General features: G+C 51.3%; 7 protein-coding genes across 7 annotated transcripts; 5 read left to right on the top strand and 2 right to left on the bottom strand.

The window, feature by feature from the left end:
• Positions 1 to 185: 185 nt before the first annotated feature.
• TrAtP1_003900 (uncharacterized protein) lies at positions 186 to 3,054 on the top strand. Its single transcript, XM_014085017.2, has 4 exons — positions 186 to 251; positions 303 to 1,245; positions 1,330 to 1,630; positions 1,693 to 3,054. Exons 2-4 carry the CDS (start codon positions 466 to 468, stop codon positions 2,517 to 2,519), a joined length of 1,908 nt encoding a protein of 635 aa, XP_013940492.1. The 5' UTR covers positions 186 to 251; positions 303 to 465; the 3' UTR covers positions 2,520 to 3,054.
• On the bottom strand, positions 3,055 to 4,812 carry TrAtP1_003899 (uncharacterized protein). Its single transcript, XM_066112070.1, has one exon. The coding sequence runs from the start codon at positions 4,423 to 4,425 to the stop codon at positions 3,277 to 3,279; it is 1,149 nt and encodes a 382-aa protein (XP_065968153.1). The 5' UTR covers positions 4,426 to 4,812; the 3' UTR covers positions 3,055 to 3,276.
• A 2,864-nt stretch (positions 4,813 to 7,676) lies between these two features.
• On the top strand, positions 7,677 to 10,169 carry TrAtP1_003898 (uncharacterized protein). The gene is made up of 5 exons (XM_014083582.2): positions 7,677 to 7,837; positions 8,348 to 8,380; positions 8,453 to 9,008; positions 9,089 to 9,526; positions 9,603 to 10,169. Exons 1-5 carry the CDS (start codon positions 7,824 to 7,826, stop codon positions 10,041 to 10,043), a joined length of 1,482 nt encoding a protein of 493 aa, XP_013939057.1. The 5' UTR covers positions 7,677 to 7,823; the 3' UTR covers positions 10,044 to 10,169.
• Positions 10,170 to 10,813: 644 nt separating this feature from the next.
• TrAtP1_003897 (uncharacterized protein) lies at positions 10,814 to 12,001 on the top strand (the record flags this gene model as incomplete). The annotated part of the gene is made up of 2 exons (XM_066112069.1): positions 10,814 to 10,855; positions 11,246 to 12,001. The coding sequence occupies 2 exons, from the start codon at positions 10,814 to 10,816 to the stop codon at positions 11,999 to 12,001; spliced, it is 798 nt and encodes a 265-aa protein (XP_065968152.1).
• Positions 12,002 to 12,059: 58 nt separating this feature from the next.
• On the top strand, positions 12,060 to 13,211 carry TrAtP1_003896 (uncharacterized protein; the record flags this gene model as incomplete). The annotated part of the gene is made up of 1 exon (XM_066112068.1): positions 12,060 to 13,211. One exon carries the CDS (start codon positions 12,060 to 12,062, stop codon positions 13,209 to 13,211), a length of 1,152 nt encoding a protein of 383 aa, XP_065968151.1.
• Positions 13,212 to 13,855: 644 nt separating this feature from the next.
• TrAtP1_003895 (uncharacterized protein) lies at positions 13,856 to 16,552 on the top strand. The gene is made up of 5 exons (XM_066112067.1): positions 13,856 to 14,159; positions 14,219 to 14,958; positions 15,025 to 15,387; positions 15,453 to 16,122; positions 16,178 to 16,552. The coding sequence occupies exons 1-4, from the start codon at positions 14,081 to 14,083 to the stop codon at positions 16,023 to 16,025; spliced, it is 1,755 nt and encodes a 584-aa protein (XP_065968150.1). The 5' UTR covers positions 13,856 to 14,080; the 3' UTR covers positions 16,026 to 16,122; positions 16,178 to 16,552.
• Positions 16,411 to 17,168, bottom strand: TrAtP1_003894 (uncharacterized protein; the record flags this gene model as incomplete). The annotated part of the gene is made up of 2 exons (XM_066112066.1): positions 16,411 to 16,544; positions 17,093 to 17,168. 2 exons carry the CDS (start codon positions 17,166 to 17,168, stop codon positions 16,411 to 16,413), a joined length of 210 nt encoding a protein of 69 aa, XP_065968149.1.
• Between the last annotated feature and the right edge of the window lie 361 nt (positions 17,169 to 17,529).

Here is a 17,529-nt window from a genome sequence, read left to right as displayed (position 1 = left end):
CCTAAGCCCAATGGCTCCAGAGGCTGGGGACTGCTGGAGACACCCCCAGAACCCGGTGACCGCCCTTGAGGCTACAGTACAGACAGCACAGACTAATCCCTAGACTGGAGCCTCCACTGCTGGAGCTGCTACTGTAGTGCTAGCAATGCCAACTCTCCACTCCCCCTTGCAACTCTGCGCGAATGTGTCGAGCCGTGTCTGCTCATCAATTACGGATACGGCAGCGCGTTCGTCCTCGCAACTCCTCCAAGGTGTGGCCCATAATTGTCCCCGATTCACAGCACAACTCACGCTCATTCTAGCGGCGCTCGGGCGGAGAGACTCTGCCGATGACACGCGAGTGGACACTCCGCTGAACCCCCAGAAGAGGCCAACCAGATCCCGGGCATGGGCATGGCATGGGCACGAGCCTTGGTAACAGAAAAGTTGTGAACCCCGTCTGGACGCCCCTTCATTACTGCGACTATGTCCTCCAACCGCTCTCCAAGCCCGCCGCCAGCTTCTCAACCGCAACCTCAACCGCACCCTCACCCTCAATCCCAATTTACATCTTCGTTCGACTACCCAGCACGCCCTCGGCGCCGATCCTCCATTACCATCGACACAGTCTCCACCGAGCCCTTCCCCGATTTCTCTCGATCTGCCGCCGCCGCTTTGGCTGAGGGTGAAGCAGAGGGCGCGTCCACGAGCACGTTTGTACCGGCCTCGCCATATGCTCTCACGGGCGCCATTTCTGCATCAGTCGCTTCCTCGCGGGCCGGTGGACGACCCGACGACAGTACAAACATCGAGATGGAGCCCATTGTAGGACACAGGAGACGGAAGAGCGCCGCCATGAACTCCCCTGGCCTGCCCCAGGCCGCTCCAGGGAGGCCAATGGCTGGTGGTAGTGGTGGTAGAACACACCTTTCGGCCAACCCAACTGATCACCTGGACGGCTTTGAAGAGAATGGAGGGAGCAGCAGCACATCAATCGGCTCCGGCAATGAAGACGAGGCGAGAGGTAGACCCAGCTTCAGCGACGACGATTTACACAGCGATGAGGAGACGGGACTCAGCAACAAGGAGCGCGCCCGGAGGCAGAAGAAGCGCCAAAGAATCACCCAGCTGGGGCAGCGCATTGTGCGCGACAAGAGTCTGTCGACGGAGGAGCGCCAAGAGGCGGACAAGGACGTCGTCAGGAAACTGCTCGTCAACATGTTCTTGATTCTACTGTGGTACTTTTTCTCACTGTCAATTTCACTGGTAAGTTGAAAACAGCCAAGAATGCGCCGGGGTTCGCACGACCGGGTTTTCTTTTTATTTGTTTCTGACACAATTGTCTCGCAGTACAACAAATGGATGTTCGATAAAGATCGCCTCAACTTTTCGTTTCCTCTTTTTACCACGTCACTGCATATGGTGGTGCAATTCCTTCTCTCAGCCTTGGTTCTCTATTTTGTACCATCGCTGCGGCCACAGCGATCCCACGCATCTGACATGGGCAGATCTCGCCATGAGGTTGAGGCAAGCGGCGCCTCCATGTCCAAGATGTTTTACCTGACGAGAGTTGGGCCCTGTGGTGCAGCCACTGGCCTGGATATTGGCTTGGGCAACACCTCGCTCAAGTTTATCAGTTTGACATTTTACAGTAAGTGAATCATATCATTTCTGCTATAGGCAGGCAATCTCGCGGCCTCTAACGCTTTCTAGCCATGTGCAAATCTTCCTCTCTTGCATTTGTTCTTCTATTCGCTTTCGCCTTCCGCCTCGAAAAACCTACCTGGCGCCTCGTGGCCATCATTGCTACCATGACACTGGGTGTCATCCTCATGGTTTTTGGCGAAGTCGAGTTCAAGCTTGGCGGTTTCCTTCTCGTCATTACAGCAGCCTTCTTTTCCGGCTTCCGCTGGGGTCTCACGCAGATGTTACTTCTCCGCAACCCTGCCACTTCTAACCCATTCTCCAGCATTTTCTACCTCACGCCAGTCATGTTCCTAACTCTGATTTCCATTGCAATTCCCGTTGAAGGCTTCGGTCCCTTGTGGGAGGGACTCAAGACACTTAGTCAGGAATGGGGTCCTTTTATGACACCTCTGTTCCTCCTTTTCCCCGGATGTATCGCCTTTCTGATGACAGCATCCGAGTTCGCCTTGCTGCAGCGGACCTCTGTTGTCACGCTTTCTATTGCCGGCATCTTTAAAGAGGTCGTCACCATCTCGGCCGCTTCTCTCATCTTCAAGGACCAGCTCACCCTCATCAACTTTATTGGTCTCATCACCACAATGCTGGCAATCGTTGCCTACAACTACCTCAAGATTACCAAGATGCGCCAGGACGCTCAAGTCCAAGTCCACGTCCGCGTTACCGACGTCGATACCGATCTCCCGTCATCAAGCGCGAGTGACTTTGAAAACGACAGCTCAGAGGAAACGGCAGGTTTGCTCCATCAAAATACAGAAAGGGGCGAGGTGCTGTTTCAAGCCGGCAGCCTGCCGCCACCCACGCCACGGGTTACGAGGGATGAGTCAATGGACTAAAAGACTTGAGATGAGACGATAAAAAGACGAAGATTTTTCGACCTTCTTTCGGGATATACAAGTACTCGTCTAAACCAACTTGGCGAATCCTACAACCTCTGTACCGGTCTTACAAGATTCCAAAGTTTTTTCTTTTTCTTTTTATGTATAATCTCTTTTCTTTGAGGAAAACCAAATCGTTACCGCACAACTTCTCGCAATTTTTCAACTTACAACGGAAAGTCTTTTGTACTTATCATTTTCAAACATCAATCGGAAAGAAATATAAATGGGATGGGATGCATCGGATCATATAAAGTTTTTGTTTTTGTGGCATTTTTTGAGATGACAAATGTTCTTATATACTGATAAGAAAGGGGGGAAGAGGGTGTGTGTTAGAGAGAAGGGGTGTGAAAGAGAGACGACCAAGTCGGGATTTTGAAATTAGCATGGATGATGGAAAGCATAGAGAGACGGCTAGAATCAAGGGAGTATCAACGTATACCCATATGACATTTAGAGATGTATGACTGGGCGAGCAAGAATATATTTGACTGAAAATCTTGAAGAAAAAGAAGGAATATGCTTGTATGAGCATTTGTTCATTTCTTTATACTGCTGCATTAATTTATACGTAAAGGTTTCTAGCAAATGTTTTGTTGTTTGATTTCTATGGCTGGGTATGTCCTGATAGCCTCCAACGCCAATATGTAGGTGCAGAATAATCACCAGAAAACCAGATCGACTGATGTGACATAAAAGTTCAACTCTTTCCACCTCAACCCAAGAGACGCAGACCATTTTTGGTCTTTTGGCCTGGCTTGGCGATACCCGCGCCTGGTTTGGGACCGAGTTGCGGCTCATAGCCCCCGGCATTGGAGCTGTTGTTGTTATTGTTCCTGTTGTTTTTGTTGTTCTGATAGTTCTTCTTGCCTCCGTGTGCCTTGTTCTTGACATTGGTCGCCTTAATCTCCGTATTGGCCTTCTTCACGACGACCGGGTGACTCTGGATATATTTGCCGTGCATCTCCTTGGCAGCCTGGAAGAAATCGTCGGCGTCGCTGAAGCTGACGAAGCCGTAACCTTTGGATTTCGTGGTTCGCTTGTCGCGGATGACTCTGGCTTTTTGAACAGACTTCCACCGCGAAAAGGCCTTTAGAAGGGATTCATCTGTGGTTTCTCCCGCCAGGTTTCCGACAAAGAGGCGCAGGTGAGAAGGATCCCATTCCAGCAGTGTGTCGTCCGTCCACTTCTTGCCACCGCCCTCTCGGACAACCGTCTTCGACTTATCCGGCTGCTGTGCGGCCGCATCTATGCCTTCAGCCTTTGCATACTCTGCCGCCGGGAGTGGTTTGCCGTCCTTATCGATCTGAGGCGCATAGGCGCTTTGCCATTGCGCAATCTGGGCAGCCATGTCCGGGTCATAATCGGTACCGCTCGCGCTCGCGCCCACATTCGCATTCACACTCGGCCCTATACCTGCACTTGCACTTGTATTTGCACTAGGCGTAGGGAACGGGTTCTGAATTCGCGGTGCTGCTTGGTACGACTGCGCCTGGTACGGCTGTGCCTGATACGACTGCGGCTGCGAGTAGGCGTGGGGAGCGTAGCTCTGCGGCTGTTGATGGGCGCCGTGCTGCTGATGCTGTTGGGGAAACGAGTATGCCGCCGCAGAGTGGCTCACCCCCGTGGCCGGAGGGCGGCTGGGATAAGCTTGATACGACGAGCCATAATGCGTGGCTGCTGCAGACGCTGCAGGGGCGGCTGGATAGCTGGGGACGGAGGCTCGCGCAGAGTTGGCATTCGTGTACGACGGCGGTGCGGCAGGCTGGCCCGGCTGGTTGAAGCTCGATCTGAACCCGGGCCTCGAGTTGCTCGCGGGAGGGCGCGCGGGAAGATTTGTGCCTGGAGGTGGTGGATGTGACATGATGAACAACCCCGTGATCTTGTTTGACTTTTGTATGGGATTCTCGCAGCTGTGGCGGAGAATGAAAAAAAAACGTACCTTTGAGCAGTCTTGAGCCCAAAGTCCTTGCTGTTAAGCAGTTTGTGTCTGATGATTGGTTTTCAAAACGCGAATTGATGTTCTAGGAAGAAATAGAACAGAGGTTGTCGCAATCGCGAATTTGCTGGATTTTGAGAGTGGCGTTGATGTAGTTTGTTGATATCAGAGTCTAGAAATCCGGCAGGCCAACAAACGTGTCACGTGATATAGAACATTCGTAGAATCTTCTCATGGTCATGTGATATGGACGACCTCATGTCAATATACAAGATGCTGCTTCAATATCTAGGTATCTAAGCCTGGGCATTAACGACTGCGGTGCTAGGATTCATTTCGTGATGGCTTCATTTTTTCCTAAAGTTTACAGGAGACTCATACAATCACGCAACGATCATTGATTGGCTATGCGCTACTAGAACTCGAAGAGGGCCACGGCGCCGGTCACGGTCTCGCGTCCGATAAACGGGGATCGGCTCTGGAAGACCCGCAGCTTTCGGGCATGCTCCAAACTCGGATCGGTGCAGGAACTGAAGAGGAAGTTTTCGAGGAATGATCCAAAGGGCCATGCAAAGCAGTGACATAAGCCATGCAGAACAAGTATTTGGCTCAGCTACAGTATGTCCCTACGCATTACTCATCGCTGGCAAAGTAAGCGGTAATTGAGGCACGCGGGAATTGAGGCAACACGGTAAATGAGACACACAAAACCGACAACGGACACCAGGCATGAGCCGCCAGACGACGCTGCTATTCGTCGATACGGCCGTTTCCCTTGTCCGGGAAATGCCTTCAGCCCTCCGTTCGAAGCACTACTGCTAGCATTAATTCCGCAAACCCGCAAAGCCCGCAGGAGGTTTATAAGCGGCCCCAACTCGCCCACTTTTTAGGGGAGCTTAACCGCCGTGCTACCTGCGTTTGAGAGAAGGAGAAAGATGGAAATAGAATAAAGGCCGTCTGTCCACCGGGCTGTCTGTCTATGTGAATGACAATGATAAAGGTATACACGTATTCAGACAAAAGACAGCCTCGTCGATGCTGCAAAGGGCACTCTCAACTTGTGAAGGATAGCTATTTCAGCTTCAAGGCATGGCGTAAAAGCCAACGAGGATAATAGTGCCCAGTATGTTTTATCAACTGCGTTCAATGGTGTGATGTCAGCAAACCCAGAACGAGAGACATATTATTCATCTGCAAGGCTCCGAGGCTTTAAGGGGTCCTTCGGTAGGATTAAAAAGTCGCAGTTGGACCGGGGCTTCTCTATTACTCGCTCGCTGCCGAGCATCGTGGTAGAGGAGAGGCACTTCAGCGCCGCATCTGATTGGACGCCCGAAAAAATGGAGAAATCTTCATCATGTAGCGGGGTACAGCAAGCACCACCACTCGGCGCAAAGTACGAGGACAGGATGGCATGAAGACGCAGAGGCAACTTGTTCCGAAAAGCTTAGGAAGCAACGTATTGGGCACTAATTGACGCTGGTGAAGACTAATCTGTCAGGTGTTGAGATTATGCTCCGGCCGGCTCAGGTTCTGGCGTGAAGCTGCTGGGCTCAAGTACATTGTATGCTGTTGCTCTTCAATTGAAGCGTATATGAATGTCTGCGCTCCAGCAAGGCGTCAAGCTAATGCATACAAAAGGCTGTATGTAGCCATCTGATGGGCCATCGAGCTCATTCTATGGAACTACTAGTTGAGCGGTCTCTATCAATTTTCAGTGGCTTCTTACACTTTTATGACTTCATACTACTAGTAGCACTAGGCAAAGTCACAAGTTGCCGTAGTAGGCATTCGGTCCTCTGTTCCCACCTTTCATCAGTCATTCCCCATCGGTGTCTCCCCGTCGGTAGCGCACCTTGTCCGTTGTTTCGGCCCGTGGCTGCAATAGGCATTGGGCTTCTGGAGCTTCTAGTCCTAGCAATGCTAAATTACCTCATCCTTCAACGTGGGATGGCATAACAAATCCAGCGAGAAATGCTACACCTACCTGTATACAGAATGACAGGTAAAACCAAGCCGTTGGATATTTCTGATAAGCTACTGGCCAAGAGAAAATCCCTGCAGAATAGCCAAGTTCGTTTTCTTTTTCTTTCTGTGACAGGCGAATCGCTTTGGAGTATCAGATGAAGGCGATATGAGACGACAAGTGCCTTGGAAAGCAACGCCTAAATAACGCCGATTTCACATGGGCATGGATGGCTGGGATGCTCTTGAAGCAGCATCGTGTTTGAACTTTCAAAAGAGCCTCTGGCATTGAAAAATGAGCGCTTCTTGTTCTCCCTTTGCCTGTAGTTTTCCCTTTCTCTTCTGCATGTCACTTAGACACACGCTGCCCAGGCGAGAGTGTAAGAGTGACGAGAGCTGGGGCTGAAACGTTTGACGAGTCATCTAGGCCCTTCTCCTCGTCCGTCCTCCTGGCGTCACCACTGACAAAGCGCGGTGCTTTGTGTTAAGCGATGCGTGCAGGCTCTTGTGTCTCGCGATCCTTTGTCATGCATGCCAGATTATCATATTCTCCCTAATCGATGGTGTTGCCAGCCCGAGGCAGCCGGACACGGGAGAGCAAGTGGTGGGGCTGGTACATGGAGATGGCATGCGCGCTCAGAACGAAGGAGTGCCCGTCATTGTCCCGATACTGTAATCAGCAAAATGGACATGGCATGGGATGCTCCGTCGAGCGGCTGTGGCCCGGACGGCGCAGGGCATCCAAGAATGCGGAATTTCCCACAGTGGCCCGGGAGCGTGGGATGCAGAAGGAGGCTACCGCTGTCTAAGAGCAGTGCTCCAGTACATGCACGGAGTACCATGCACCCGGATAGATGTGACAGCTTCTGTAGCGTCTGCGTGTTGAATGTCTGGAATTTGCATGGAAAAAGGCCTCGAGTCTCGCGGCTCAGAAGCTTCAACGTTCATCGTCTTTCTGATAAAACACGGGCTAGCGTTGGAGGCTGCGTTAGAGGTAGACGAGCTCGAGAGTCCCTAAAAGCCTCGCAGCAAGGCGGCGAAACAGCAAGATGACGATGCGCCGCCTCGCGCCAATCACCGCCAGGCCGCCCGCTTTTCTGGGGCCCTCCGGGACTTGCGTAGGCCAAAACCTCGTTCCAGGTCGCTCATGGATCTTTTTTGGGCTGCCGGGCGTTGCTGGGCGCTCAGCCGGCCCATCAGCGTTCCCACTATATTTACTTGCTCCGTCCCTCCCAGCCTGCGCAAACGTTGCTTCTCTTCTATCCTTTCTTCTCCAACTCGCAATTCCTGATTGTTGATCTGGCGATAGCTTCGCTTGTCTCGTCTCTACTCCCAGTCTCTTGCTCAATAAACCACACAACATGTCTGGCCCTGTGTAAGTCAACTTCTCCTGCGCTGCTGTTGGGACAAAGGACGGAAGCTTTTCTACCCCTCCCTCGCCTCTTTGCTGCCAGCTCTCAACCCCACCACCCCGCCTGAAAAGCCCAACCGATTACTGCTCGATGACCTCAATTCCCGCACTGAGCCGGCGGCATCGTGGGCTCTGTGTGGTGTTGAGCTCGAGCCGTGGCCATGATGGAGGCAAAGTGCTGGTGATTGACCAGTGGCTGTTGTGGTGGAAGCAGTGACGGTACTGGTGCTCAACGAGCACCTCGTCTCGCTCGTTTCCGCTCTGCTTTCTACCTCTCTCCGTCTACCTCTCTCCATCTGCCTCTCTCTCTTCTCCCCCAAGCTTCTGCATTCTCCCGTTTTTCTTCTTCTCTATTCTGCACCCTACTCATGCATGAGGTAGCGCTCGCCTCGCCAACATCAAGCTTGGCGGTGCCTCGCAACCTGATTCCTCTTCTCCAGCCGAAGCTTCGAAAAATGCTAACATTGTGCCAAGCGCGGATCTGGGCCTTATCGGCCTTGCTGTCATGTAAGTTGCAATATATATCCAACCCCGAATCATCAAGAAAATGGCCTCAGTTTCTAATATCCGGTGCTACAGGGGACAGAACTTGATTCTCAACATGGCTGACAACGGCTTCACCGTCTGCGCTTACAACCGAACCGTTTCAAAGGTCGATGCCTTCCTCGACAACGAGGCCAAGGGCAAGTCTGTTGTCGGCGCCCACAACGACAAGGAGTTCATCGCCAGCCTCAAGTCCCCCCGCCGTGTCATGCTGCTCGTCCAGGCCGGAAAGGCCGTCGATGAGTGGATTGAGAGACTTCTGCCCCTCCTGGAGAAGGGAGACATCATCATTGATGGTGGTAACTCTCACTTCCCCGACTCTAACCGCCGCACCAAGGAGCTGAGCGCCAAGGGCATCCGCTTCGTCGGCTCCGGTGTTTCCGGAGGTGAGGAGGGTGCCCGATTCGGCCCCTCTCTGATGCCCGGTGGTAACGAGGAGGCCTGGCCCTACATCAAGGACATCTTCCAGGCCATTTCTGCCAAGAGCGACGGCGAGGCCTGCTGTGAGTGGGTCGGCGACGAAGGTGCTGGTCACTACGTCAAGATGGTCCACAACGGTATCGAGTACGGTGACATGCAGCTTATTTGCGAGGTAAGCTCGGCCCTTGGTTCAAATCGGCATATATTATCGCTGGTGTGAATTTTGAAAGCTAACAGTAAGCTTGTGCGTAGGCCTACGACATCATGAAGCGTGGTCTCGGACTCTCCAGCAAGGAGATTGGTGACGTCTTTGGTGAGTGGAACAAGGGCGTTCTCGACTCTTTCCTGATTGAGATCACCCGTGATATCCTCTACTTCAACGACGACGATGGCACTGCCCTTGTTGAGAAGATCCTCGACAAGGCCGGCCAGAAGGGTACCGGAAAGTGGACTGCCATCAACGCTCTCGACCTCGGTATGCCCGTCACCCTGATTGCCGAGGCTGTCTTGGCTCGATGCCTGTCCGGAATCAAGGATGAGCGTTCCGAGGCCTCCACCAAGCTCCGATATGTTTCCCGTGGCAGCGGCAAGTTTGAGGGCGACAAGAAGCAGTTCCTGGAGGACCTCGAGCAGGCTCTGTATGCTTCCAAGATCATCTCATACGCCCAGGGCTTCATGCTCATGCAGGAGGTAAGGAGGAGTCATCTAACTACATTCCACTATTCAATTGGAGACGTGTGACTAATGAACAACTCTTTTTTTCCAGGCTGCCCGCGAGTTCAACTGGAAGCTCAACAAGCCTTCCATCGCCCTCATGTGGCGTGGTGGCTGCATTATCCGATCCGTCTTCCTCAAGGACATCACCTCTGCTTACCGCAACGAGCCTGACCTGAAGAACCTGCTCTTTGACAAGTTCTTCAACGAGGCCATCCACAAGGCCCAGCCCGGCTGGAGAGCCGTTGTCTCCCAGGCTGCTGAGCTTGGTATCCCCACCCCTGCCTTCTCCACTGCCCTGTCCTGGTTCGACGGATACCGCACCAAGGACCTGCCCGCCAACCTGCTGCAGGCCCAGCGTGACTACTTTGGTGCTCACACTTTCCACATCAAGCCTGAGCATGCTTCAGCCAAGTATGAGGTTGGCAAGGACATTCACGTCAACTGGACCGGCCGCGGTGGCAACGTCTCTGCTTCAACATACCAGGCATAAGGGAGAGGTGCTTGGAGCGGGGTTGAAAAATCTAACAAGTTGGGTATGAATAGCAATGATAATGTTATATAAAATGGGATAATTAGGTATGCAGTGCGAAATTTAAAAATAGTAAAAGTTAGCCAACTGAAGCCACCAGCTTGTGATGTATACGTCTAGATGCGTGGAGGTGTTTTTTTTCCCCAGCGAGAGAGTGGGTTCAATGAATGGACATCTCTTCTCGGCAATTCCCACTCGAGGGAGCTGCAAGAAGGGTCATGAATTGCGAGAATTAAAGAAGACAAAGTATTAACAACTAAATAAAAGCATTACTGCGCACAAGTATTTGCATTGAGATTGTAGTCCCTTTGTACTTGACTTACTGTCTGTCTTACTGTCCGTCTTACTGTCTTACTGTCTTAATGCCCGCGATCACATCTGGGCTTATGGACCCACTTTGCAGCCAATCCTGCTCTGCTATTCGCTGCGCCTCTCCTGCAGCCTCGTCGCGACAAATTTGGGCTCGCGCGACGCAACGACAGCCGCACCCTCTGCAACTCGCATCGCCCAGATCCTGGACATTGCGTTTCCGCATCATCTCCATCCCATCGGCTCGCCCCGTCCGCCTGCCGCGCGCCTTGCACCCGAATCATATCGCTGGGCTCAATTCCCTTGTAGTCGCTCCCCGGCGCTTTGCATGCTTGGGGCCAGACTCAACACACAACCCTTGTCGCCATTCCCACTGCCTGTAAAAGGTCGCCAGAGAGGCTGCGCTGCCGACAGCAGCCAACATGGCGCAACCAAACCCTAGCCACAGCGTCCCCCAGGACCTTGTGAGTCCTCGGCCAAGTTTTATTTCTTGCTGCGAGCTGTCGCTAATTAGGCGGGATAGATGCCACATGTCCACCTAATCTCATCGTACCGATACCCTGCGATCCCCCCGGCTCGATTTCAACGAGGTTGCCAAGTGGCTGATCAACGCCCCCCAAATCGCGAGAGACCAAGCGCCCTTCTTCTGGACATACCTCGATAAGCCCGCCGACGGCACCATCCTACTGACGTGGCAGCCTTTGTCGAGACTGGGGACCAATTTCGCGACAGATGGCTTCGTCTGGGCGCCCCCAGAGCAGATCTACAAACATGACCTGGGCAACGGACTGGTTTGTTTGACCAGCTACCCCCAAGACAAAATGATTACGCATACTGACCGTTTGCATGTCTAGATGCTTGAAATATACTACCTCAAGGCAGGTTACATCCCTGGCGAGCAATTCACTCTCCACGCTCGAAGACGATTCCGACTCGTTCCTGTCGCTGGACACCCCAACCCTCCGCAGCCGGATCCAAACTTGTTCATTGTGCACTATGGTCCTGCGGAAATGAACGATCGCGTCCCTGTTGCCATGATCCCATATGACGAGAGGGTCAATGCCATCATGCAGCAGCGCCATTTTCTCCAGAGAGCTGGCCAGATTCGCCGGAAGGAATTTATGCTATCCGACCGGGTCAACTGGCCTTCACTACCGGAGCTTACTCGCCAACAGCTAGGGCCCCAGATGAACCCCCGTGGTGTACCTCAGCAGATGGCATACCCAGCCCAACCACCGCCGCCTGGGCCTCCCTCAAAGAGAGCCCGCCATGGACAGAATCAGGCCCAACAAGCGGCATTACCGCCGGGAATGCCACCGGTCGATGCGGCCTTTGATGATGATGAAGATATCTCGCGGGGAGACATGTTTGACCACTTGACCCCGAGAGAGATCTCAATGAGCCGCTATCAACAAAACCACGAGTGGATGGAGGAGATTCTGTCTTCTGCGTACAGAATAGGTCAGATTACACCCGCAGATCTCGGATTGGGTCTCAAGGGGGGAGCTGGCATCTCTGACAGAGGGTATTTTCACTGCCCAAGGAGGCGAAGCATACAGCCAGGCTCCCGAAAAGGCCTATGTTGGACGTCTAGACCCCGGCCAGGCTGACGAATTTCGCAAGCGGGTCGATAAATACGTCTCGACAACCCATGATGAAATCAAAAAAATGGAACAAGAACATCGCGAAACAATGGCTGCGTTCAAGGAAAACTCTATTCTCAAGATCAAGGAGCGAGAACTTAAAGCCATTGTGGATGGTGCCAAACACGAAAGTCGACCTCATTCGGACGACGAACCTGTAGGTCGCCAAGTCTCCAAACACTCAGTCGAGGAAATAGCACAACAGGTAGAGTCAGCATCAGGTCGAAAGATTGTCAGCTTGCCGCTCTCCAAGCGGATTCAAGATGGTGGTTTTCAGGCTCCTCCTCCTGAACCAGCAGCACCAGGCTCGACTGCAGAGCTCTCCCGACAGCCATCTCGGGCGGGATCTCAAGCAAGCGGTGCGATGATGGGTGAAACTGACATGGACATGGGCGATACAGCATCTGGATTGTTAGACCAAATGCACACCGGCTTCTCTTCCACGTCAACGCCAGTCAACAACTTCCCCACGCCTCAGACTCATCTATCCGCGGGTCAGTCTGGCGCGGCTACGCCATCGCAAGCGGCAAATGCCGCCTCACCAGCTCCAGCTCCTGCGCCTGCACCTGCGTCCGTACCTGCATCGGCGCCATCTGCTCCCGCTGCTGCCGCTGCCGCTCCGCCACAGCCGTCTGGAGATGTAGAGATGGGCGGAACTGATACTGCCACCGAAAACGAGGTACGAACTACGCCCGATCATAGCACCGGTAGTGGAGATTGGGTTGTAGTTCCCAAAGATGGCAACAATGTAACGGCTAATGATACGACCCAGACGACGCAGGCTCCTACCAATGCTGCTACTACCTCCAGTGCTGCACCTGACTCTGCCGCCGCTCCTACTACAGATGCTGCTGCTGCTACCAGTGCAGAGGGCGATGACGCCAAGCCACCGACTCCAGCAGCTCCAAAAGCACCTTCGGCCGCGGCCACTCCCGCTGTCACCGAGGGAGGGTCTGTATCTTTTGACCAGAATGACTTTAGCTCTCTAGGCGATCTAGACACGGCGGGAGATGCCCTGGCGGGGTATGACGCTCCAGATCTAGACGGCTCAGCAGGTGGGCTGGATGATGGCTTAGACCTTCAGATGGACATGGAGGATTCCGCGTTTGGAGATGCTTTTCACGGCGTAGATGCTTCTCATACCCCAGGAGACGGACAAAATCAGGACGGCATGTGAGATAATTTGTAATTGTTCTTGTAGGAAATTGGAACGAAAAGATATTTGATTAGATGCTATTGTTGCAGTACTTTTCTTCTTTTTCTTTGCCTTTTTTTTGTAGTAGAAGAGTGCTTGAATGTCACTGCGCTAGGTATAATGAAAGCGGCAGGGTGTTGGGGAAGATGATTCTTCTTTTCTGCTCCTCCCATTGTTGCTTGCTATACTTATTCTTTTCTTTTCTTCTTTTTGTAGTAGAGGGGTGGATAACTGGGTAATTAGTGGTCTGAATGCTGCTGCATGGGTATAATGAAAGCGGCAGGGTGTTTGGAAAGATGATTCTTCTGCTCCTAGCTACTATTCGCTACCGCTCCAAGTTGTCATGCACTCGTATTTGAATTTCGAATTATTACATTAGACGGTAGGAAGTATCCGTACAGGTTGCATCCTCTTTCATAAAACTGTCTCAGAAGCCTCTCTATTCGCTGATAAAGGTAATTGCATAAACACAACTCCCCCGTCCTGGCCCCAGTTAATTGAATAACATGGGAGGCTGGTCTCAGATAGTCCTTCAGCTGAGGAGTATATGCTTATACCTGGGCAATCCTATATAAAAAAAATTTTAAATTCTCAGTAATAAAAGGCCCAGCCTTTTTTTTGATTTTTCTGATTTATGAGTAAGACGATCCAAACCCCGCAGTTCAATCTTACGTCACGTTCTGCAGGAGGGAATGTCCGTAAGGCTGTGTGCTCTTTTTCTTTCAGCTCGTCAGGTGAGCCGGGCACGCATTACGGTGGTTGTTTTTATTCCATAAATACCGTCCAGAATTCGCGTCTGCCGATAGTGTATTTCCCCTCTCCTCATCCTCATCCGTCTGCAATACTACACAATGGACAAACATATCCGCGTTCATCCTCAATGTGGCGCGTGCGGCTTCACATTTACCGAGTTCGAGGCAGTTGTTGCGCGTAAGATGGCCCCAGCTTCTAAACTGCCCACCATGTACACTGATATTCATTCCGTCTAGTTCATCAAGAAGGCGACGATGCCATTACGACCACTTCCTCAACGCTGCAATATCGACATACGGCAAGGTGCGAGGATAGACGCGCACTTGGGAAAGCATATTGCCGCTATCCTAATTGTAAGGCGTGTGCCTCCTCCGTGCCGACCATGACGGTTCACAAAGAATGCCTCGATTTCCTTGGGCAGCTGACTACAGCGGAAGATAAACTGTCGTGGCTGTGGACTGCCGCGACGTGGAGAAGCCCGTGGGATGGCGCACCGCCTCTGCAGCAGGCCCTTTCTCCTGTTATTGATCCTGGGCAATTCATCCACCAGGCAGCTCAAGCTTGTGAGATGCCCGGTCTGTCGTCGTTGCCCAAGGAATTGGCGCTCATGATTTACGAACAATCTGACCGGAGCTGTTTACATCGGTGTCTGGCTTTCTGGTCCTATGCGCGATGGTGGAACCGGCTGCACCAAAAAATGCCAAAAATGATCCCCATCGAAGAGATCGAAGAGTGGCATCGCGGCTCACATCCGGTGATGAACAAGGGCGCTAGGCACGGCGAAGTGGAGAGTGATGTGCAGAAACCCATTATTATCCTCTCGATCGATTCTCAAGGCTTGCGGAGCATAACAAGGGTGCAAAAGGGCTATACCACTAGCTATGCTAATGCCAACGATGGCCTCTCGCAATCCGATACGGTTGCATATGTCGTCGAGGCAGCTGAATGCTTTGCTTCTGCGCAAGTGGAGTACAATGTGCGTGTTGCTTTCCGAGTTGGAATTGAGGCGTTGAACTGATCCATTATTGTTACCACCTACCAGTATCCATTTGCGCGACTTCAGCTTACGGGTAGGCCTGAGCAAATCCGTGTCTGGGATACGCCTTTGCCCCCACAATGGCAAGAGTGCGTTTTAGATGTAGATTACGATTCTACTGCGCGTGCAAAGAGCCATCTATCGACTATTGACACGCGCAGCATTACGGGACTTACATTTTTTACATGTTTTGCCCGGATATGGGCTATCCACGCGCACACAAAGAGACAGCCTTTTGCGCAGCGCACATTCGATACGCTGAGCCCCAAAATTAAGGCTTTTGTCCATTGGTTTCATGTTCCTCTTGGGTCTGAAGACAGAATCACGGCTTTCGGCTGGAGCGATCGTGATTACAATGCGCGCTTCTACGTGAGTTACTCTATTCGAGTTCCTAGCCCGATTTATCATGTTCAGTTTCACTGATGAGGGAGCAGCTGCGTTTGAAATTGGCAGGGAATATAATTGTGGGGTCGACGTATAGGATGGATGACGAAGACGTGCAGTTGATCCAGCATCCTACCACTCTTATCTACCAGAGACCAGATAGCGAGGGGGTACACTTTGTAGGTGGCCACGCTGGCGGTACTGATGAGCAAAAGGATGCCGAGGCGGAGCCTACATTTGCCTTCCGATATAGGAAACAGCCATTCAGATCTGCCAGCTATTCATCAGCTCTCCTCAGGAATGTCATTCGAGCCCAAGTGTATATTGGAAGACGCTTTTCTCATTCAATATGCCGAGGGGTTATGTTGGAGTATACGGATGGATCAAAACGAGCCCTTGGAGAATGCAAAGTGGGTGTTGATCGGGTCGAAGAATGTTTTGAGCCTGTACACTTTTGCTACAATTCAGCACTCAAGAACAATGTGTCAGTGAAAGTTTCTACTGGGAGTTCGCATCCCACGCATCCCACGCATGAGGGATCTGGCTGGACATGCTGTTTGATGAAAGGAGCTATGGAATTTTGGTTTAGCGAAAGGGAAGTGGAAATAAACTGGAAGCAGTAGCTGCACATATATACCAGTTAAACGGAATTGAAAGTTATCAGCAGCACCTTGGTTCTATTGACCAGCACTCAGGTAGCTATACCTCTCCTACTATGAAGTGTGTATCATCATTCAACAGGTATTTTCATATGTAGACTAACTGTCTTTTTAAGCTACAGCTGCGGTTTTGATGATGGAACTGGAATGCCTCATAACTCCCTATTCTATTCACGTTGCGACAATGGCATCGGCGACGGTGAATAAATGTAGACAGGGGGAGGACCTAGGTAGTGCTATATTATTCACGGTAGCATCTTTGTCCTAAGCCCCTTGAAGCACTATATCCCGCCTGGCTCACTGTCCATCTTGCGTTTCACTCAAGACTATGTTAATCTCTTGTATCCCGTCACTTATCTGAGTTTGCTTCTCTCCACTTGAATCTATCTTCCCCAAAGTTGACTCTGACCGTGACGGCTTCTCCTCCAGAATGCCCAATACAGGGATAAAGCTTCCGATAGAGAATGTCACTCGACTTTTGAACTGCGTACATTCCCATCATCCAAAGTGTTAGCTTTCTCCTTGACCCCCCCCCCCCCCTTTTTTTTTCCTTTTCGGGAAATGGGACTTACAAATGACTTCTCCGTCGCAAGTGAAAAAAGTTATCGAATTTTTCATAGTCGATTCTATAGCTAATAGTCTGATTTACACCTTGCGGTTTGGCGCAATTATTCCATCTCATCATACAAATCACCCTTTTCATAGATGTTTTTCATTAACCCTATCATATATTTAATTGACTATATGTTGCGTCCTGGGACTGCGTCTATCTGGTTGGTGAATTTCACCGGACAAGCTGATCACGGCAACGTGCGCTTTCTTTTTGTCATCGTCTGCAATATAGAGACGTCGAAATATATCAAGCCTAGCTCTCGTGGGGGAAAAAGGAAAGTTGGCACAAATAGTGACAGAGATTCTCGTCATCGGACCGAGCTTTTTGAAACCATTGATGTTGGCAAAAAAAAAAAAAAAAAAAAAGAAAAGAAAAGAAAAGAAAAGAAAAATTCATCAGCACGAATCAAGATGCTTACTTGAAAATGATGCCTCGAGCCCCTCAGCTAAAATCTCAAGTCTGGTCTCGACACTCTCATCAATTCTTTGCCACATATGCGGCCTTACAAGTGCTATTAAAGTTTTGGTCTGCCGAAGGACCCTTTTTAGATACCGTGTATGTATACTTACTCGTCCCTGGATTGGTTGCTTTTGGGGCTCTTCTGCGTCTTTTCTGTCTCTATGGTGTGCTGATTATCTAGGTAATCTCTGGAAGAAGCATTCTCTTGGCCTGTAGATGGAAAGGTGGTTCAAATTAGATTGGGAAAGTTATCAAGCGCCCCAACTCTATCATTCAACACTCTAACCACAGCTTAAGAGAGCAGCTAATCTTCATTTAAAAAGCATTCAATTGCAGCAGTAGTAGCTTATGCTACAGCTACATGTAGAGCGTTGGATAACAGAACTGGGGCGCTGG

The sequence above is a fragment of the Trichoderma atroviride genome, chromosome 2 (assembly GCF_020647795.1).
Source record: "Trichoderma atroviride chromosome 2, complete sequence".
In the NCBI taxonomy this organism is placed as follows: Eukaryota; Fungi; Ascomycota; class Sordariomycetes; order Hypocreales; family Hypocreaceae; genus Trichoderma; species Trichoderma atroviride.
This window is presented reverse-complemented; position numbering and strand designations above follow the sequence as displayed.